Source organism: Cyprinus carpio, chromosome B9 (genome assembly GCF_018340385.1).
Source record: "Cyprinus carpio isolate SPL01 chromosome B9, ASM1834038v1, whole genome shotgun sequence".
In the NCBI taxonomy this organism is placed as follows: Eukaryota; Metazoa; Chordata; class Actinopteri; order Cypriniformes; family Cyprinidae; genus Cyprinus; species Cyprinus carpio.
In genome coordinates, this window is record NC_056605.1 from 11,860,400 (window position 1) to 11,883,772 (window position 23,373).

The 23,373-nt window shown below is 40.8% G+C and overlaps 1 protein-coding gene across 2 annotated transcripts in view; it reads left to right on the top strand.

Annotated features, from left to right (window-relative positions):
• The window catches only part of nrp2b (neuropilin 2b), a 70,163-nt gene extending 47,093 nt beyond the window's left edge, over nucleotides 1-23,070 (top strand). Inside the window, exons 9-17 of one of the 2 annotated variants that reach the window (XM_019109590.2) lie at nucleotides 499-848; nucleotides 1,523-1,667; nucleotides 9,622-9,699; nucleotides 10,631-10,774; nucleotides 12,864-13,129; nucleotides 13,235-13,331; nucleotides 14,837-14,869; nucleotides 20,472-20,534; nucleotides 21,128-23,070. In XM_019109590.2, coding sequence (XP_018965135.1) covers nucleotides 499-848; nucleotides 1,523-1,667; nucleotides 9,622-9,699; nucleotides 10,631-10,774; nucleotides 12,864-13,129; nucleotides 13,235-13,331; nucleotides 14,837-14,869; nucleotides 20,472-20,534; nucleotides 21,128-21,432 — 1,481 coding nt within the window. In that variant the 3' untranslated portion in view covers nucleotides 21,433-23,070. Of the gene's footprint in view, nucleotides 1-498; nucleotides 849-1,522; nucleotides 1,668-9,621; nucleotides 9,700-10,630; nucleotides 10,775-12,863; nucleotides 13,130-13,234; nucleotides 13,332-14,836; nucleotides 14,870-16,570; nucleotides 20,210-20,471; nucleotides 20,535-21,127 lie in introns of those variants that run through there. The other variant, XM_042730949.1, reaches the window with a different exon arrangement.
• The last annotated feature ends 303 nt before the right edge of the window (nucleotides 23,071-23,373 follow it).

Sequence of the window (23,373 nt, forward strand, 5' to 3'; positions counted from 1 at the left end):
AAGCCATCGATCACGTTTGCACTGTTAGCCTCGTTCGGTGTTTTACTGCTCTTTCTGTGGGAGTGTGGGTGTACCTCTGGGTGTGATTCAACTGAGATTGTTAGGATGGGCTTGAACCAGATGCCCCAGCCTGTTTGCCTGTTCTTTTGTTCCATGTTTAAGCCACAGGCCAAAATCAATCATTTATTTCTGGTACCTTTTGTATATGTGCCGGTTGAGCCAGAGAATGGCTTTTTTGGGCTGAGTGGGTTTGCTTTTAACTCTGTAGAGGTGAACCAGGAAAAACTGGAACACAAAATTCTTCCTGTAATAAATCCTACACACATAGGATGGGGTGTACACATAAAAAACACACCCACACATCCTCTGTTTATTTATTATTTACTCCTTAGGCCTCTCTCATGACATAACAACATGAAACATTGATCTCTCCAGCCTTAAAATGTCAATTCCTCTTTGCCTCACCATAACTCATCTGCTTGTCCATCCTCCTCTCAGACGCTCCATGCTCTGAGATGCAGGGAATGCTCTCTGGCCTCCTGCCGGACTCCCAGATCTCGGCCTCCTCCATGAGGGACATCCACGGGGCCACAGGTGCAGCCCGGCTGGTGGCCAGCCGCTCAGGGTGGTTCCCCAGTCCCACACAGCCCGTGGCTGGCGAAGAATGGCTGCAGGTGGACCTAGGAGTCCCTAAAACTGTACGGGGCATCATCACACAAGGGGCCCGTGGGGTGGATGGCAGTACCAGTGCGGAGAACCGGGCCTTCGTGCGGAAGTATAAACTTTCCCATAGTTTGAATGGAAAAGACTGGAACTACATCATCGACTCCAAGACCAATCTTCCAAAGGTGAGAACAATGCAGGACTTCTTTAATGCTGCTAGGAAAAAACACAACAATCAAAACAAAGTTTTTAATTTAAAGACAGAATTATTTTGTTTTATTTTTCTGCTTCCAAACTAAGGTCTCCTAATGAGTTGAGAAATAGTTAAAGGGTTAAAGTGGTAATTGGCTGTACTTGGTTTTGGCCTGGTCTTGATCTTGGTCAAAAACCAGTTAAGCCAATTAGACCACCTTGAACCAGTAAAAATCCAGCCTAACCATCTTAAGCATAATATTTAATGTTTTTGCCAGCAGAGAAGTACTGAACGGAAAAATAAAACTGGAGTTGAATTAGGTTAATTAGTTAATCGTGCAAATTTAAATATCGTGGGTCGTTGAAAGGGCTACAGTAATGAACAGTTCACCAGAATCAGATTATTAGCAGACTCATTTCATTCTTTCCTGCTCATCTCAGCGACTCAGCATTTCACTTCTAGATTCCCAATCTCCCACTCTGAGAGCAGAATTCAATTATGCTGCAAGCTTTGATAACATTCCAGTGAAATCATCCACAGTTGTGTTAATTAAAACCTGAGCTGCAGAGCTGCATGAGAGACTCGGAAATACAGAGAATATGCAGTAGCTGTCTTCTCTCAATCACACAGCTGAGCTAAAGTGCTTTTGTGATTCTGCTCCTCCAGATTTTTGAGGGTAACACGCACTACGACACCCCAGAGATCCGTCGCTTTGACGAGATTGTGGCCCAGTTTATCCGAGTGTATCCAGAGAGGTGGTCTCCCGCCGGCATCGGAATGAGACTGGAGATACTGGGTTGTGACTTGCCAGGTAAGACCTGTGTGTGTATTTTTTTTTCTTTCATTTTTTGTTTTGTTTTAAAAAAAAAAAATATTTGTTTTCACATGTTTTTACTCTGTGACTTTGGGCATGACAAAAAGCAGATTTATAATGATTATTATAAACAATTAATCCGCTGAGTAATAAAAGTTCATTAGCCTAGCTGTAGGCTGTTTAAATCGCCTGTAGCAACTTCATATTAATATATAAATGCAAATCATGTGCGGTCACAGATGTGTGTATTCATTGGCTACTGGCAGCAAGTTCAATGAGGCTCATATCTTCCAGATTTTACAGTCAGAATTATCCGTTTTAATTAAAAAATAAACATGACACCCCCAGCTATAGCAGTAGAAAGAAGCGGAGGAGTCCTTCAGCCTCTCTGTCACTTCCATCTTTGCTCTCTGTGCCCGTTGTCCTTCATATCTCCTCCTCTTGAATCTTTTACCTGTCACAGCATGACGATCAGCCAAAAGGACACACGGCTGCTCCCTCTGGACCTGGCCTGGGCTTTATAAAGCAGCAGGCCGAGGGGCAGTAATCGACGGGCTGTCTTCATGGCTATGTGTCTGCAAGAGTGCCGGGGGCGAAGGAGCATTAGAGGAACTGCTAGAAAAGACGATGTGGGTGGAGGCCAGGGGAAGCCTCAGGGCTCAGTGCCCAGGTTTATTAGCATGGCTGGACTGCAGGAGGAGGAAGGCATGATGAAAAATCAGACAGAGAGCCGTTGCTGGCTCAGGGTTAGTTGGTGGCACTTTGCAGGCAGAAGATGAGATCCAGTATGAAAGCTTCATGTGTCATCGGCGGTGCTTGGTGCGATACTGGCAGAGGTTTACGGAGCCTGTGGGCCATAAAAGAATGAGAGCAAAAGATCAAGAGAGAGAAAGAGAGGATAATCAAAGCTGATGAAAGAAATAAGGGAGGGATCAAAGCCAGTGAGTTAATGAGTGACGAAAAATGGGCTGAATGTCGATTGTGTTTGTGTACACACGGTTATGTTTGCGTGAGGGAATTCGATGACAGTGCGGTGAGGCTCCACAGCACACAACTGCGCACCAGATGTTCAAGACACAGGGGGCTCAATCTACCCCACTCACTATTGAAACTACAGCCCCAGTTCCTAATCTCCACAGTAAATCTAATCACATACAGATCCCGAGACACACAAACACACTTGTGTGTTATATATACTTGCATGTGACTTTGAATTGTGTGTATTTTTCTTTCATACTTTCTTTGTTTCTGCCTGTACGCACAAAATTATGGCTGTTTCGTTTCCTACCATCTGTTATGCACATCCACAGTGATCACTAACAGTACCGGTCCTCAAAGGAGCCGTTTGACAACAAAAAACATACAGGCCTAAGGTTTGAGTGAGATCGTCCTAATTCGGCTCTCTAAAGCAAACTCTACTTTTGTAAATTGTGGTTGGTTGCAGCTGTGGTTTGAGGGTAAGTGAAGCAGGGTTTGAGTGTTTTGTTTTATGTTTTTTTTTTGGTGTTTTGTTTTGTATTGATTTGTTTTGTTTTTTTGTTTTATGTTTTGTTTTTAATTTTGTGAATTGTGGTTGTTTGCAGTTATGGTGTGAGTGAAGAAGGGTTTTGTTTTGCTTTGCTTTGTTTTGATGTTTTTACTTTTGTGAATTGTGGTTGTTTGCAGATATGGTGGGAAGGGGAGTGAAGAAGGGTTTTGTTTTGTTTTGTTTTGTTTTGTTTTGTTTTGTTTTGTTTAACTTTTAACTTTTAACTTTTGTAAATTGTGGATATTTGCAGTTATGGTGTGAGGATGAGCGAACAAGGGTTTCGTTTTGCTTTGTTTTGTTTTGTTGTGTTTTGTTTTGTTTTTATATTATGGCTTTGGGCATGACAAAACGGATTAATAATAATCGATAAACAATCCATGAAGGCTAATGCAAGTAACAATATATGCAATATATATCAATATATGATGCAAATTATGTGCAACCACAGGTGTGTGTATTCATTGGCTATTGGCAGCAACCTATCTCAAGGCAGATTTTAAAGTCAGAATTAACAGTTTTAATAAAAAATAAACAAAACGCCCCCAGCTACAGCAGTGTTATTTACACTTACATGTGACTTTGAACCATGTGTATTTTTCTTTTGTACTTTCTTTGTTTCCACCCGTATGCATAACATTATGGCGGTTTAATTTCCTACCATCTGTTATGCACATCCACAGTGATCACTAACAGTACCGGTCCTCAAAGGAGCCGTTTGAGAACAAAAAACATACAGACCTACGTTGAAGACCTTGTTTGAATGAGATCGTCCTAATTCAGCTCTGTAAAGCACACTGTACTTTGGTAAACTGTGGTTGTTTGCAGCTGGGGTGCAAGGGTGAGTGACGCAGGGGCAGGGACTGCTGTTGTTCTGATTTTGAGGGGCCGTGGGGATTCGTAGAGAGAGAGACGTTAAATAGTCACAGGGCTACATCAGTCTCACTCCCATGCACAGAGATGTTTATGCCAATCACACACATCTGCCACTGCGTTAATAGTTGTATACTGCCTGAACACACACAAACACACAAACACACATTTAATTTCACATAAAGAGAGGTTAATACAAGTTATTATCTCTAGAATACTTGATTCTGAGTGGTATAATAACTGCATAACTGTAAAAGTGGCCATTGTCCCTAAGCAAACAATTTCTCTAGTATCATAATAGTCTCTTGCTTCTTACATGCAAAAAAATAAAAATAAAAATATAGACTCAAATCAATTTTTAATGTCCATTTATTTGGTAAGCAGCCATGTAATAAGCAGGAAAGTGCACAGTCATGTACTCCATGTCTTGGTTCTGATCACCCTGACAGGGTTTATTTAATGATAATGACCATTTAACTGTGCATTACATTTGTCAAACTGAAATCATATATCATTAAATACAGTATGCCTATGCTAGTAGTATATAGTATATAGTATGCTCCTATATACTGTACAAATGCACGTAAACTAAGGTCATGTATTCCTGGCATTATTCTGAGCTGTGGCTAAGCTATGATTTTGTCCCCAAATCCCATCACTCTCCCGGAGGAAGGAAATTTAGAGTGAGGGACACGAGGAGAGAAATAATGAATTGATGAATAAATAAACAGAGGCGTGGCAGACAGACCTTGTGAGAGCAAGACCGTGAAAGGCACACAGAGGGACTTTATTTATTTCAATCAGGCACCCTTGTCTATTATTCATTACTGGACTCACGTCAAGCCAGAGGTTCCTGTCTGGGAGAACAGAGAGTGAGAGAGGGGTAGAAAGAGTGAGGATAGTGACCTCTGCTGGGTGCAACGTCTCAAAATTGCAGGAACTGCAAAGATTCATCTTTACCATAGCGTGCAACCCTTGAGACTGGGCTCACCTGGACGTCTCTCCCTGCTCAGGCTAAGTGGAGGTTCTGAGATTCAGGAGGAGCACAGGGTTACTGCGGTTTAATTAGTTGAAGGAATTATGTAAAGAAGTAGCAAGTTAAAGTCTTTTAGCGAAAGCTCCATAAGGAGAAGATGGACCACTCATACAAAAATAATGGAAGAAATCACAACGCTCATTACAGTACCTATAAAAATGGAAGTCCTGCCTTAATGCACTTGAGTTTTGAATCTCAGTTCTGCTCTACTCTATTCCCCACACATGGTACTAACATAAACAACCATGAACATAACATAGATCCATGGGTGAACAAGAATGCCACACACCTGAAAGAGAAAGAAATAGATCTCACCATGTGCAGTGCTCACTGACCACTCTCAGATGTGTGGGCGGGGCCTGTGGCTGTCCATCAAGGGAACAGTGGGTGTGGTTTAGGACACAATGTTCTTTGCCTGGGCAGCTGTGGATGTGATGGAAAATTGTTTCCACTTCTTCTCATCTTTGACGAGGAACGTGTTATCATTTTTCTGCTCTCTGGCTCAGCCTCACTCTCTTGCCAGAACCGAGGCTCTCCCTCACCATCTTTCACTGCTATCTCTCTATCAGGATGGATGCATGTGAGCTGAAGGACAGCAGCTTCCCTCGTCTCGTTGAATTGGTTCTTTGAAGTTATCAACCACATGTTTCTATTTAGTGTAGTCCCTCTACGCAACCCATGTTTGCACACAGGCATTTACCCACAAAGCCCATATGTCATTCTTCATATCCTCCCAGTGTAAATATTTAGGTTGATCTCCACTCCTCCCCTCCTCTTTTTCCATACAGCATGTCTTCCCAGCTCTTCTTTATATAATGTGTGCATACTATACGGTCTTTCCAGTGTACAGTACAGCTTTCCTACTGGAAATCACATGTATACTTTTAGTTCACCCAAAAAATATAATTCTAGCAAAACCTGTGTGACTTCATTAAGAACTGTTTCAACTACTCAGTGGAGACCCATTTGTCTTGCACTGTAGAGACAAAAAACAGATTTTTTTCCAGAATATCATCATTTATGTTTTATACAAGAAATAAAGTCAATACAGGTTTGGAACAACATGAGGCTGAGTAAGTGAAGACTGAATTTTCAAACACACTTTCATGGCAAGTTGTAAGTATTTTACATTTTGGCGAAATGGTGGTGAATTCTCATGAATTTGAATCAGTTTATTTGTTTTCGTACTGCTTTGTACATGTCTGTTTCGTCTGCTTCGTTTTTTTTGTTTTTTTTTTGCTTTTTCATACAAATCGAAACATGAATTCATATGAATACCCCAACTCATAAAATAGTTGGTTTCTCATGAGATCAGGTTTGTATATTTTTTTTTCGGCTAAGCTCTTTTGGTAAAATCTACTGAAACATACTGTAGCTTAATCACTGCAGTTAACGGTTTGCCATTATTGTTTAACATATGCAACACATCTGCATAGAGACAAGCATTAAGAAGGTTTATGATTGGATATCTGGTGCAAAACAGCCCATCATAGCATTTTAGCCAGGGTTAGGTGTATAACTTAAAAAACTGTTTTGAAGATGATCCTTCTTCATTTTGTAACTGTATTTTCTTACATTTGAAATGTTTGTATTCAGTCTCCATCCAGCCAGTCGAAGATTTGTTTTATAAATCGCCACTTTTGTTTTGAAGCAGGGTTCTCTGAGGACATCTGATGTGAATATGAACACTCTGAGCCTGAATATTTCTAGGCATGTGAAGCACATTTGATATCCATCACCTGGAGATGATTTGTTGGTTTAACTGAGCTCACAAGGAAAGTCCTTATCAGAAGCCAAGCAAACAGGCCTGTCTGAACTCAGTGTGTGTCTGTGCGTTTGTATTTGAGGAATTTACTAGCTCAGAGATAACATGATGAACCTTCTGTTACTTTGTGTTCAAAAGACACAGAGACAAAAGCTTTAATTAGTTGGAAAACGGCTTTGTTTTTTAATTCTGGAGGCCAAAATTTGGAAATGTTTAATTAGGTTGCATATGAATAAGCATCGGTGTTTAAGTATGTGTGTATGTGTTTACTATTTTGTTTAATGTGGTTGTGAACACATTGTTTAAAATACACTCACATCAGCTTTTGATGATTACTTTCACTGTTGCTGATCCGATCTGACTCCTGTTCTGTGTTTGCTACTCAACCACAATCTCCCAAACGCACATCAGTCTTTGTTTTCCCTTGTAATGCAGTGTCTGCTCAAGATCTCAGTCAGGCGCTGAAGTACAGCAGGTCCGCCTGCCAGGGGCATAGATTTACTCCAAGGCTTTCTACATAATTGAAATTTTTTTTCCGTCTTGCTATGAAAACGCTGAGTCAGAGATTCCCGAGGCTCAGCAGGGCCCAAGAGAGAGGAACCAGGGCTAACTCTGTTCTGTGCCCTGAATCAAGAGGTTAAAAACAAGGTAATCCTTCAGGGTGAGGAGGAGTGACCCCAAACCTAGCCCTTGCTTGTAAATATCAGGTCTGTCTTTTAGACTTGGAAACATTTCATGGCCTTAATGTGTTATCAGGCTGTGGAGGAAATCTCAGGCGACGCCCAGAGAGTTCTGGGATCCAGATCAATTGGCTGCGTCAATAGAGCTTTGGAGCGTATTGGAAATCTATTGCTGTGTCTTGCTCCGATCCATAGCTTGAGCTTCAGGGATCAGGAGAAATCAGCAGCGTATTTCACATAGAGTGAATAGAAATGAATGTCATTTGAAGAGAAATAACAAGTGTCCATCTTAAAATTTTGAAAATTGTTAAACATTATCCTGACTGATAAGTAAATGAAAACACCTGTTTGATCAGCCTATGATACTGTGATACTTGGCTCATCCTGTTAACAAGGGAAACATTCATTACTGTTCAAAAGGTCATTATTAATATGATTTTATTGAAAGATTTTATACTTTTATTTAACAAGAATGCATTAAAATGATCAAAAGTGACAGTGACAAATGCTATTCTTTTAAACTTTATATTTATCAAAGGATCCTAAAAAATATATGTATATCATGGTTTCTGCAAAAACATTAAGTAGCACAACTGTTTTCTACATTAATAACAAGAAATGTATCTTGAGCAGCAGATCAGCATATAAGAAGGATTTTTGGGGGGTCATGTGACACTGAAACCTGGCGTAATGATGCTGAAAGTTCAGCTTTGCATCACAGAAATAAATTGTGTTTTAAAATAAATTAAAATAAAAAAAAAAAGTTTATTTAAATTGCAATAATATTTCACAATATAAATGTATTTACTGTATTTATAATAAAATAAATGCAGTTTTGGTGAGTCTTACCAATCTCAAACATTTGAACAGTGGTGTACATTAGTCGGGACAGGATTGTCTCACACTTAACGCATGTGAGACTTAAGACTGAAAGGTGTGTTAGGTGAGTGAGAGAGAGAGCTCTCAGTTCCCAGATATCCAGGACTTGCTGGGAGGTTAATTGCATTTGTAAAGGGCAGAAAATTAATAGAGTTTAATGTCAGAAGCAGCCAGCTGGTGCATCCCTTTCATGTACGCACCCGCTTATAGAAATTAATAACATATTAATATTACAGTAGGCCTCTCCTTTTCATGTTGTGCTAAAGTGTCTACATGATTAGTGTTACGCCACTCACGTATTTGCCAATTAAGCGGGGAATTGTTAAGAGTAATGACATTAATGACTTTAAGAGCTGACAATCATTACTCATTTACGCCTCGTTGTCTCTAAATCTTCATTCGCTCGATCCCCCGCGGGGAACGTAGAGAGATGCAACGGCTGATTTAACATTTTCTGTCATAACAAATTATCACCGCAGAAACCACGCAAGAGCACTGTTGCAATCGCAGACACTGAAGTTTTTGTTGCCGTCTGGCTTGTGTTGTTTTGGCCAAAGTACAACATTAATTCATAGACGAGAGATGTGGAGAGAAAGAAGAGAGAACTTTGTTGTTGTATGAAAATGAAAGTCAGCGATAGACAGTGTCAGTGGAGGAAACCTCTTTAAAGGTTTTGTGACTCATGGAAAATAACTTTGGTAACAGTGGTTTCACATTTAAAGGCATTGTGGGTAACTGGTACAGTAACTGCAGTGGTCTGAGGTGTAATAGCAGTGCTGATGAACCGTTTATTCTACAGAATATACTTTCTCTCTCTCAATTAGAGCATTTCACAGTTAATAGTTCTCAGATGCTCAGAATTTTTCTCAAGTTGTGGTTTTGTTATATTTCTCTTATTGTAAACGCACAATGTGTGCATGTGGTGCATTGCACATTTTTAATTGTCTCAGTCTGTTTCACGTGTTGTCTGGTGGTTGTGGCCACTTTTTGGAGGACAGATGCTGGTGTGCATGCATGCCTGTTTGTGATTATTCTGTCATTTCATATCTGAGGAGTGTTTGCCTGTGTGTGTTAAGAAGATTTGCATATAAATCAGAACTGGTACAAGGATCTTTTTTAGAGTGCCTCACAGGTTTTTCCAGTCCACAGTAAATGTCTCATTTCTAATATGTGCTGTTTTTACTTTCTTCTAGAATCTACCACCATTCCTGACACTGCAACGCCTACCCTCCCTCCTCACGAGGGGACAAGTACTGCCCACAGGACACCAGGTAATCAAACAGAGCACCTTACCAGAATATATTACTGTAGTGAATGAGATCAGATCTCATTACAGAGTAGAAATCAATAAATTCAATCTTATCTATGTGTATTACGAAGACTGAAAACCTTACTCACATGAAATGAGAATATCAAGTAGAGCATGTCTTTCTTTGTGTTAAATAAGCAAGCATTTCAGTATATCACACATGCACACATACACTTTTATTTACAGTACACTGCAGTGTAATTGCAGCCTTGCTTTTCCCAGAGCTCTAATAACAGATTGCCGCCCCTCCATTTGTACACACTTATGTGTTGATGAGTAGAGGCTCACAGCATGAATGCTAACATTATGCTAACTAGCATAGCAGCATGCCTCTGGATGGATGGCTGACGGAGGCCCGCTAAATGCTGAAGCACAGCACTCCATGTAGACGAGGCTGTAGTGGAGTCTGTCGGTGTCTGCATGTTAACACAGCACCAGCAGCAGCAGAGCCAGTCAGTGTATATACTGTACAGCTAGACAAGAATCTGTGCATATTTACTGAAATGGCAATCTTTCAAAAACAGTGAGACTGTAAACTTTCACCTGCAGTGAAACTGGAATCTGTCACATACAGTGAATTGGGAATCTATCACATACTGTCAAACTGCAGTCTGCCACATACAGTGAGATACAAATCTGTAAAATAAGACAAATCTCTACATATATAATATATAAAATATACAAGTACAAAATACATTTATAATAGGAGTATGTAGGCTTTACACCAAGATAGTTTTACACAAGTATAGTCAGCTATGCAGTTAGACAAAAATGTCTATAGATTTCACGAGGCACATACAGTATGTGTGTGTTATGGGAGAGCCTACAGCAGGGTCTGAGGTCATGGAAAATGAGTATAATCTGGTTTGTTCTCTCTTTCTCTCTCTGCCCAGCTCCCACTACTCTCTCGTCTCTGGGTGGTCTGTGTGACTTTGAGCAGAGTATGTGTGGATGGACCCGTGACCCCATGTCCGATCTGAAGTGGTCTCTGTATAGTTCCTCTAGTCCTAGTCTGGACCTGACAATGGGATCTGACAGTAAGTCCATCTTAATAAAATATATTGCATAGCCTAAAACAAACTAACAAATCTTTACACTAATCTCTTCAAACATAAACATTGGGAATTTTGGGATCGCATTGGGAACATTGAGAAGACAAGTGTGCATGTTTAATAAGAATAATTAAGGAAACAAACAGGAACAGTAGTAGATGGTCTGAAAAAAAAAGTTTAGTGCTGTATGGTGACCGCACTGCACAAAAGACATTCCTTTGCCCTTGTCCTCTTTACTAGCACATATACACAAGCACAAGCGCTCACCTATCATATTCCATCCATCCGTCTCATTACTGGTGTGTAATTAATGTGATAGTTGAAATCTGGGAAGAGTATCTGTCACTCTCTCAGTCCATCCTCATTCCTCCTCTGGGAGTTCGTTCCTCTCTTCATATCCCTGAGCTTACCTGACCTTTATCAAACCTGCTTAAAAAAACTGGGAGTGCTTCACTAATTCTGAGCACACACACAAATGTACAGTTCTCCATGTCCCCCATGCTTTCTTGGAGCACTCTGCCTTGTGAGGCTGTTAAAACAATCGTTGCTGTTTTCCACATGTCAGGGTTTAAAGAGAGATCCAGGAATCAAAAGGAAAGAATCCTCTCCTGTTTAAACCATTCTCAAACTAAGAGCACCCCCAACTTTGAGACCTTCTCTTGTGTTTCTTCACTCTTTTACACCAGGGGTGTAAAAACCTTCTCCAAAACAACTGTGTAGATCCCCTAATGCAAAAAAAAAAAAAAAAACTTCTAGGTACTCAAGCTCAATTTCACATGTTGTTGGGGTCTGAAATGTGTCTGAATCCAATCCATAACACAAGTACACAATGCATTCCTAACATTCCTGCAAGTAGTGCTTTAGTACAGCAGTAAAAGTCCTATAGGTTAAAGGGTCAAGGTTTATGTAAAGTCACATTTTGAGATATAAAATCACAATTGCGAGATTAAAGGTCACAATTGTATGTAACAAATTCGAAGCAGAAATGGGCTTTTTTACACAGATTTTTTTTAATGCATACTTGTGGAGTATGTTTCTGGCTTCACTTCCCAGCATCCCTGCAAGCTGCTCAACTCATTCACTTTATAGCACAGCTCACTCCAATAAAACATCACAGTAAGCTGTGTAGATCCTATGGTTCCTGGAACAGCTCCCCAGAGTGTTCATACCCCAGTGTTTTAACCAGGAAACAGAAAACCAGAGGTCCAGAAAGGGTTAATACACAGTCAGCCTAATTAACTCTAGGTGCAGAAAGTTCCACTTAAAAACAATAATCCCAGAAGTACCTTTCCATGCCCTCTGTTTACTTCACAGGCACATCAACCTAAGCTAAACAGTCTCCGAGCTATGGTGAACTTTCCCTGTGAAAGGATAATTAATTTTTTTATATGTATACCCAAGATCAAACAGAGGAAAATCTTTTCCATTAATTAAATGCATAATCTATTTAGGCATCTCATACAGGAGGACCAGCGACAGCCTGATCTGATCTCTGATTTCAGTGCTGTATTTTAAATAAGTTTGGGATGAGAAATGTGTCAAAGTAGGGCGGACGGAAAGAAATGACTGTGCTATTTCTCTGTGCATCAGTGGAAGGTGGGAGCTTCCGTATTATAGCTGAAGCAGCGTGGGTAATGATGATAATTTCTGGTGCCATGCTGTCCAGTCTGATCACTCACAAAGTGTTTCCCAGCCTCCTCTCTGATCATCGTTTTCCGCTCTTCCTCTCTTCTCCCATTCATTTTTCTTCCGCTTTACTGAGATGTCCACATTGGGATATGACAGAGATTGTGGTCTAAAGACTCTTTCCTCTGAACACAGAGGGCATGTGCTTTTATGTCAGAGCTGATTTTCTACTTCCACTAAAAACAAAAACAGATCAATTATTTATCATTTTCCAAACATAAAACAAGAATTAAATAATAGCTCACAGTGATTCACTAAGTAGGACATGTTCCTGGATCTACATCCTGGTTAGGGTTGGAGGGTTAGGAACATGTTTCTTTGACAGCAATGTTGTTCCAGGACCAACAAAAGATGCTTAATGTCATCACTTGTCTCTTTCTCTTTACAGATTTTGGAAATTTCCTGTATGTGGAGTCAAGTCCTAAGTCAGAGCCGCAGCGTGCGCGGTTAATGAGCCCGTCTGTGGGACCCGAGCGCCGTCCCGTCTGTCTGCTCTTCTACTACCAGCTGCAGGGTGAAGGTCAGGACAGCCTCCGTGTGCTGCTCCGGGACGATGACCAGGAGGAGACGCTGCTCTGGGCACTGAAAGGAGATCAGGGTCCCATGTGGAGAGAAGGCCGCACCATCCTGCCTCAGTCCCCTAAAGAATATCAGGTATGACAGTTTATATATTGATAGAAATACAGGATGAACTGACAGCAGTAACAGTGCTGATCTGAATGTAGTGTTTAATTCTCTTTCTTTTCTCTTTAATTTGTAGTTGTCATCGAGGGTTTCTTCGAGCGTGGCAGTCAAGGACACATCTGGGTCGACAACATCCATATGAGCTCCAGCATCGAGCTTGAGCAGTGTACACGTAAGTATTAACATCTGTGTCTTTCTTTGTCTCGCTGTTTTTTTCTCTTTCAACCGTCATCCACCATATTGGTCACCAGGGACCAAAATCAACACCTGCCAAGCACCAAATGCAAGTAAAACATGAGTAAAAAAACAGCCTTTGACGAGTAAAAAACTTTGTATGTACTTTTATTCATATGTTTAAATATTTATTTTTAATTACAAATATTGAAATCATAATTTTTTTGGCAGGTAAAAAATGTTTATAGATTTTAAGCGGAAAAAAATATACTTTTTCTAAATTTTTTTTTTTTACCATGCATGTTATAAAATGATCCATTCTGCTTTCCATGCCCACCCTACCCTTGCCATTCAAGCCCAAGAAAAAATTAATCACACAGAAAGTGTTTTTCAAGTGCTCAGCTCGCGCAAAAAACTGAAAACTAGGCCACACTCACCCTGTGGGCTCTGATCCCAATCTATGTTTCATTAGTTTCTTTTCCTTCTTCTTTCTTATTTGTAAACAGAGCTTTCCAGAGCCATGCCAGGGAATAACCAGACAGGCCTGCACTCGACGGTGTAGCTTTTTACAAACAGACATTAATGTCGAACAAAGCTCTTTGCTACACGACCAGTCACTAACAATGCTGTGAAGGTTATTTACTGAGCAAAACATTGCTGTTCCCTCTGAGAACTTGTGACTTATTATATTTAAACTATGATCAGCAAAAACAGGATTAGTTATGAATCAAAATTGATGTGAGCTGTCATACACATTTTCATTCAGTTGCTCACGTACACACTTCCACCACAGGCCCCCAGCTTTTGGACTGCTCTTATTAATTAGCTGTTCGATGTGTATGCGCCAGCTCTGCCTCGCTGCCAAATCTGTCCCGTCTCTCTGCAGAGTTCCTTTTTGAAGCGAATGCATTCCAAACATTCTGAACTGGCATTCTGAGTGTGTGTGTGTGTGTGTGTGTGTGTGTGTGTGTGTGTGTGTGTGTGTGTGTGTGTGTGTGTGTGTGTGTGTGTGTGTGCACAGCATAGTTTGCCAAAATGACACACACCCCAATCGTATTTTCCTCCCTTCTTTACTTTTACTGTTTCTCCTTAACCTGTGTTTGTCATTTCAGACCCCTCTACAACACAAAAGTATTTCTGATGAGCTAAAGTGTTGTGTTAATAAATTTACATATGTAGTCAAGGGGGCTATGAATATCACGCAGGAAATGTTCCTACATGATAGACATTACTCAGATAGGTGTCTTGAGATATCAGGATATATTTAGACAGTTGTAAAGTAGGATTTTGGAGAGTTAGTGAAATGGTTAACATCGCTTACAGCACCTCAGAATTAATTTTGGCAAGGAATTGGAGCTCCAGAGTAATTTATTCACATGATATTAATCATACTCAGTCACATGTGTCAGAATTCCATCTGCACCGTTGTTATTTTTGTAAATATATATTTCATTTGTGCCAGTTCTTTAACTAATCTTTCTTTTTTTCCCCCTCTCATTTCAGAACCCTTCGCTGCATTCCCCCCTGAAATGACTGGTGAGTTTTCTGGCATATTGTCATTTCCTGTGCTAATGTTTGTGCTTCCTGCTTGTTGCCTAGCAGCTTGCATCACCTGAAGGGCTTTTGATAATCATTATACTTTTTGTTGAGCTTCACACCAGCAGCACACAAGGATTCTGTAAAGTCTGTTTCCAGTCCCACAACAAAGTTTAAATGATGTGTGATTTAGCGCCTTTGCCGTTTGTTTATGTGTGCATTCAGTGACATTGGTGCCTTTATGACAAATCACTGCTGTCATGATTATTGTCTTCACTATCATTATTGTCATAAGATAGTTGGAGCATGGGTTGTATCCCAGCATGCATCTGTAGCCCCACATCACATGCTGTGTTATATGGTGTCGGTGTCATGCCTAAACATCATCAAATGTGGCCGTAGATTCAGTTGGCATATTACCCCTTATATGTCACCCCTTGAGATTTCCAAATTATTTCTCAACTAATTCTATAATAATAATAATATTAATATTTTTGTATTGCATCTTAAATATATAAAGTGCAATTCAAGGTGCTTTACAAGTCAAAATATAAAATAAAAAATAGACACATCACCTGTCTATTTTTTTCCTATGGAATTCTAAGAAACTTCTGAGACAAGGTTGATACAAAACTTCACTGAGAACTATTTGACTCTTATCTATCCTCTGGGGTGACATTGCACTGTTGTTCTCCATCAAATTTTAAACTTACCAATAAATAAATACGTTCTTGAAGTCACTATGCTTACAATTTTAAAACAGTGTAATGAGAACAGCAAAACTCTCCAAAACTCTGCATCGGTGGTGTGTTTGAGCTGCTGTGCTGCAATGGATGTCATATGTTTATTCCCCAACAGCTGTATGACTGCGGTCAATCAGATTCAGCTGCAGTGGAATAATCCTCATTCACTCCATTTTAAATGATTGTGGAGCACACAAGCCCACTAATAACGTATTCCTTTAGTAACTACTACCCTTTCTTTTAATTGAAGTGGAAATGATTCACAGTGTAAGTAGATTCATTTTCCCATAGCAGTCAGAATTCCTAGATTACATGCGCGTTTATGCATAGACAGGAAAAGATGAAGTGGAGGGAATAAAAAGAGTGATTGGTGGAGGTTTGTGTGTGTGTGTGTGTGTGCACATGTGTGATGGGTGAGCAGTTTTCATGCATTGCTGGGTTTGGTTCATGGAAGACTTTGGCTTGAGGCAGATGAAGCTGGCACAGATCCATGCATGCATGCAAAAAAAAAAAAAAAAAAAAAACTTTCCCCCAGAAGGCAACACTACCGAGCACACACTCACACACTCAAACACACACTCACCAATATACTGCATTACAAATGAGAGAAGGTGCTGACATCAGCCAGTGTCTTATGACTCTATATGCTTTTATGGCCTTTGAATTTGGTTGCATATGAAATTAGCGCAGATACCACAATCTGTTCACAACCCATAAAACATTTCTGCACTCTTAATGTGATTTAGAAGGACAAAAGTCTGTCCCTACAGTCACTGAGTGCCCGTAAAGGAGCCGTGGACAGTCGACGTGCATGTGCATTTGCGTGTCTGTGTTTGTTTTGTTTGTATGCAGCACCAAATCAGAGCAAAATCATTCACGTACAATCCAAGATGGCTTGAAGCTATGCAGTCTGCATGCCTCTCTACCCCAAGCCAACTCTTCTGTGTCTCTCCACCAGGGGGAGCCTCACCTGGCTGGAGCGACCCCACTGTTGACACGACAGTGTCCCTGCAGCCCATGCCCACCTACTGGTATTACGTAATAGCTGGAGGTGGCGCCATTTTCCTCCTGGGCTGCGTCACGTTGGTCATGGTGCTGTGTTGCCATCGCTACCACCTGGCGACCAAGAAGAGCCAGCACTCGGTGTCCTACCAGAGCACGTACACGGGACAGTACACAGGCAGTGGCCCCGGGGGTCTCTCTGGACCTGGGGTGGAGCCGATGCTAACAATTAGGTTAGAGAAGCAAAAGCCCTGCTCCCAGTGTTGAGACGACACCAATGAACCTCTTCCTCCCGCAGGACATCTAGGTGGTGTCCTTTAAACTCGAGGATGGGGTCAAGAAGATGTGGACACGTAAGCACCAGAGTTGTCAAGTTTTCTGTGACTATTTTGTGGCACTCCAGTGCTGGGAAGGAGGAGATCTGCTGAGCCGAAGGGACATCCAGCCAAAATCCTTACTGGCAGGGACCCCCTTTCCCCTTCTGTCTCTCTCTCTCTCTCTCTCTCTCTCTCTCTCTCTCTCCTCTCTGTGTGGATGGAAACCTTACTGTGAAAAGCTCTAATCTCCTGTTCATGACCAGTCCTATTGTACAGTCAAGAGAGCTCGGCAGCATTGCCAAACTCTGAGGAGAATCTGCGAACAGCGACAGCAAAAAGGAAAACTTTTCCTTGCATGTGTGCCGCATCTCATTTGATGACACTTGATGCTTGAAGAGTTTGACAAGAAGTTTCAAAGAGACAAAAGCATGAACATCGAACACTCTGGGACACATGTTCTTGCTAGAGAATCCGTGTCTCTTCACATGACACATCCTGGATGTGTGTGGAAGGATTAGGTACCACATAATGTACTGAATTTTTAAACTCCTGGTACCTCTACAAAGTGCTTACGTTATGAGGACTGGTCCTTTTATCTTTCTCTAAGAGCTTGAGTAGAGCAATGGATTCGCTGTTCCAGTGATCTGTTTGGTCTACTTTGACTATTGAATGAAGCTTCTTAAAAGCATTTTGAAGGCTGTTTGTTTTCGAGAGTTCAATTTGAGTATCTGTCAATATGTGTCTATATCTATATATAAACTCTTCTTTTCTGAAAGTCACTGGGGCTTTGGCACTTACAGTACGTCTGAAGAGATACGGTATGTTTTTTGCCTATATGCAAAGGTCACATGACCCCGCCTTAGCCAGCCTACTCCTCTGATTGGCCGACTGACTGACACAACATTGGCCTTAGGACGCTTCAGTGGCATTGGGCTAGTTCAAGCCGATCACTGTTCTCATTTATCATTTAATCCTTTCGTTTTCATACTCAGCCGAGATGAACCGAAGTGCATATGCAGCTAACTGATGCACTGACTTTATTTTTATAGCTAACGCTAAAGTAGTGTGTGTTTGTGTGTTGTTTCCCCGGAGATTTTGATTACACATAGTCTTATAAAAGAGCAGAAGCGGAGAGCTTTGTAAATCTGCCAAATGTCAGACAGTGCAAGAGTGCTTCGCTAGCTTATTTTGCTTCAGGGAGCGAGTTGGCACGTTAGCATGTTAGTTGGAGCCCATTTCCAAGCCCACCTTCTATAGTGTCACTCAGTACACCTGCTGATGTCTTACTGAATTACTAACCAACCTCTTATCTGTAATTTTTGGGGAGCTTTTTGCCAGTTTATCAGTCGAGTTAGCAGACAGGGAAAAACATAATTAGCATTTTGTGTTATTAGCATTATTTGCATATGACAATCTTGTTGCAGATTTTTTTCATCTTTTAAAGTATCAAAGCATACTATATATATATGCAGGAGAAAGTTTTAAAATGCACTTCAAAATTATTTTCCCTGTGTCCTGGTGCGAGTATTTGCTTTATCTCTTTCATGTGCCACTTGAAACATAGCGGTATACCTCTGAAAAGAAAACCATGCTATTGTCTGCAATGTTCTGTGGAAGTACATAGTGTTCAGTGTTCTCTTCTGTACCAAACAAACACAAAAAATAGGTGCCATCAGAGCTCAGGGTGGAAATTCCCCCAACAAAACATTTTCCTCTTTACACATAAAGACTCTGAGGCTTCATCCATTACTGAAAGCTGAAATCTGTCAGGCGGGCACGTCAGACTTTGGCTTCATCTAAAGCAACTGGGATGAAAGGAGAAAGTAAATCCTGATATCTTGTTATGTCCTCCATCTGGCAATAGGTGAAAATAATCCCCCATCACGGACGGGCTGGCCCTTTTTCACCCGTTTATCTGCTCTTCGCGAAAGAATGTGTGGGGAGATGGAAGGCGAGATCAAAGAAAAGCCTGCTCTAAATATAGACCTCCTCTGCAAAATCCAGGGTCTGAAGGGGTTTGTTTTAAACACAAAAGCACATGAAAGATCCTCGCAGACAGCAAGAGAGACCACCTGACCTGGCAGGCCCATTGTAGAGCATTGTCTCCTCTTTTCCCACCTAATCCTCTATACAGTAGAGAGTGTTCTGGGGAGATGGGACACACGGCAGCTTTTCATGCTAGACATCAATTCAGCTCAGTTTTGAGTCATGTGGTCTCTGTTGCACCGCCATATTGTGCAATCTCTTGCTTGTTTGAGGCAGAATTTGCCTAATGCAACACATTTCAAGGAGTTTCTTTGCCCCCCAGTTGAATTTGTATCAACACCATTGCCAAATTTGTCTGTCTTGTCTCGTCTTGAGGAATTATACAGTACCATTTGACTTACATTTTACACTTGTTTTGGGCAAAAAGAGTCCTGGTTTATATGCCTGTGTGATCAATATATGAATTTATATCAAGCTTTTAACTCGAAACAGTCGTGATTCTGTATTTTGTTTTTTAGTCTGAATGTATTAATTAATTTTTATTTTCTCTTTGATATTTAATCTGAGTTGCTTAAAAATGACATGTCAGCTGATCATAATATGTTTTTAAATCTACTGTGGCCGAGACTTCCTTTGAATATTTCTAATTAGGTAATGGACCAGATTACATTTTATTAAGCCCATTGTAAGCATTCTTGCTGGGAGTCTTTTCCTTTTGCTGTCTCTCAAAAGATATTAACGAGCAAAAGCACTCAGAGGGGCCTCATATGATGCCAAGAGTCTGTCTCTGATAGTACCTGCACAAAACAGCATATGCTCTCACCCCTCCTCAGAGACAGAGACAGGAAAAGGTGGTAGACGTCTAAAGTGTTTGTCTGGAGAAACTGAATTTTAATGTGCAAAAAATACTCCAGGTTGTAAACTGTATATGTTTTGCATTAAAAAAGTAAAATATTCCATCTACAGAATTTGAACTTGATTAAAACAGTTTGGCTAGGAAGCATTTAATCATGTTTACTGAACATGGATTTTTGATGTTCACTGTGTCGACATTATGCTTAATTTGCATACAAGTTCTGATGGGTTTGTGGTTGTGTGCACTTTTTTGTCCCTTGTGAATGTGGGGCTTTGACCCTGCCATCTATATAAGCTTTTTCTTTTCTCTCTACGACAGCATTTCAGCCTGTTTAAATACATACAGTATGAGGTATATTTTAGCCTGTTGAATTTCGTGGTCTTGGAAATGTTGTATGGAATGTTACAATAAAGTGATATTTTTCTACAAACTGCAACTAAGGTGGTTTGTGCTCTTTTCTTATGCATATTTGATGATGTATAACAGGCGCTGCGCCTCCATAGCTACAGCTGTTTGTAACCAAGTCTGTGTGATCATCAGTGTATGGTTTTTGCTGTTTATGTTGGTCTTTTTGTGCTGTTCATTGTACTTGCTCATGGAACAGTAATGTTCTTTAGTTGGAATATTCCAAAAGAGTTTTTTGTATACGCATTTTGACATTGAGTGTTTCATCTGGGTTGTTTTTGTCTTCCAAACAGAGCGAAGACCCGAAGACCTTGGAAATAAGCGTCTGCTCGGTGGCAGAGAGCACATTGGTCAAGGTAAATCTATTCATCACCCTTCAAGCGCAGACTTGTGTATTTAAATAATAAACACAAAGGGGGTCTTTGTACAGCAAGTATACAAATGCGGTTGTGAATAACTAGCCAATGCATTATAAATGCACAGTCCCTTCATTATTCGGCCAGTAACAAATTTCATTACTCAGGCGATAGAGTTACCTTCAGATGTCTGTGCCATGACAGAATGTATTAATATTCAGGTAGCTTGACATATGGACCACAAAACCACTCATAGTGTCAATTTTTTGAAACTGAGATTTATACATCATCTGAAAAATGAATAAATAGGCTTTCCAATGATGTATAGGACAATATTTGACCCATACAATGGAGATTGCTACAAATATACCCATGTTACTTATGACTGGTTTTGTGGTCCAGGGTCACATATGCAAGAAAACAACACTGTATTAATCAGTATTTTATACTTGAAAAGCAAAATTTCTTTAAGACATTAAGTCTTGTTTTCAGGGCAACTTGTTTTCAGGGTACCTCCATTGAATAATTAAGTAACTGAAAAACATTTTATTAGAGCGCAATATAACATCTACTGTTTTGTTTCCTGTTTTCAGGGTTCCCGTTCCCTGCCTGGACCACACCCTACCCCTCACGAGAACCTCCAGTGACACGGATCTCAGAGAAAGACAATGCCTGGCTGTACACCCTTGATCCCATCCTGGTCACCATCATCGTCATGAGTTCCCTGGGCGTTCTGTTGGGAGCGGTTTGCGCCGGGCTCCTACTTTACTGCACCTGCTCCTACAACGGCCTGTCGTCCCGCAGCACCACCACGCTGGAGAATTACAACTTCGAGCTGTACGACGGCATCAAGCACAAGGTGAAGATCAACCAGCAGCGCTGCTGCTCCGAGGCCTGATGGCAGCCGATCAGGAGAGGTGCTCGGTCCGCTTGTGAACTGGTGCCGGCCTGATCCAAAACTGTGAATGGACCTCACGCCGCTAATATAGGGCTGATCTCTGACCGGGATTGTTGAAGGATCACTGGGAGAATAGAGGCTTCCTGTGGACAGCTCAATGGGAGTGAATCGTGATCAACACATATCAACCTAATGACTTTCCACCCCTCAAAAAAGAAAAAGAACTTTAAAGAAATGTATATTGCTATAGATTTGTAAAGAAAAATACAGTCTAATATTGCTTAATGGAAGATAGAAGAGAGGGAGAGGCACTAGGACTAGAAGACAGATTGCTTGTGAAATCTCAGCCTCCATTGTGTGAACGCTGTGGCCTAGAATATTGTGGACATTTGCTTTAGTTTAGACTCGTGTCTCTTCGCTGACTCGCTTAAGTTCCCATCCCATCCTGTCTTTTGCCACTTTTCACAACCGTTTTGAAGTGTCAACGCCTCTTTTGAATGTTTTATACTTCAGTTCAGTCTGTTTGTAGCATATTGTTTTTGTTGTGGCCATAGACAACGAGAAAGAAAACGCTGTATTATGTTCATAAAAATCCTTTTAGATTGAAGTATTAGGATTGTCTTTTGTGTCTATATATTTCTATTTGCCTTTATTGTTTTTTTTTTGTTTTTTTTGCTTTGACTGTTTGATTTCTAAGCATAGTGTTAAAGACTCTGTGCTGACAATTCAAACTAATTTATCGCAACCTATGGATTGCTAAGGATTCAGAGCCTAAAAAGTGTTGAGAGAGTGGAAAGAGAGAGAGCATCTTCAGTTCTTCTCTCTTCTCTTTACCCTATTCTTGAAGTAACAAAGACTCAAGCTGGCAGAGCGACTTTGGTGAAGGAGCTGGAAAATCCCCAAGCCACTTTCATGTGCAAACAATCGAGCCTTAAGCAAACTGTTTTGGAGGAGAGCCATTTTGAAACACCAGTCCTTGGGTTCGAAGCCACTGGGGCCTCGGAGGAGTCGGGCCTTAGACTTACTTTCTTTCTTTTCACCTGTCTGTTTACTCCATGGTTTTTTTGGGGGCTGCTGAAAATGAAGGCTAACAAGACCAGGTTTGGTGCAAGCCTGAGAGAAGGGTGAGAATTTCACAGAACGTTTCACCTCAAGGTGAAGAGAGGGATAGAACGAGTACATGCATGGGGGAAGTGTGTGTAAATTTCTTTATTGTACCTCAGACTGGCCTCTCGCTCCCCAGAGCCACGCTGGGAGTTCTGTTTACTTGTGGGTAAGCGAGGGGGGTGGAGGGGCTCGTCTTATTAGGGAGTGCGGAAAGTAGCCGGAGACACGGATTGTTCAGTTGTTGGGGGAGAGAGCGATGAAGAGGGAGAGATTGTGTGTATTCAACTCGGTTTTTATCGGACTCTGTTGACTCTTTTCCAAGTGCCTTGGAGCTCTGGCCTGTTTTGGCTTTGCTGCAGAGCTGTGATAGTATTACCTCGTCTGTCTGGGACAGGAGGCCAACACCAAAAGACATGGAGATCCCGGCACTGGTCAGAACATTCAAAAATTGTTGTTTGTAGACTTTGTACAGAAAAAAAAAGTTCTTTTTTATTGTTATTATTATTATTTAATAAAGTATGATTAACGATACTTGACTGGTGTGAATTTTTTTCATAGAAGTCTATCTATCTATCTATCTATCTATCTATCTATCTATCTATCTATCTATCTATCTATCTATCTATCTATCTATCTATCTATTTGTGTATGTCCATCTAACTATTTACCCATCTATCTGTCCATCTGTCTGTCCATTTGTCTATTTGTGTACACACACTATCCTCTTTACTTTACTGAGTTCCACTGCACATCGATCCTATAGGAAAATCTCAAACATTGGTGGGGTAAATTTCAAGTCCATTTCAGTCCCATTTAAGTTGAGCTCATCTCAGA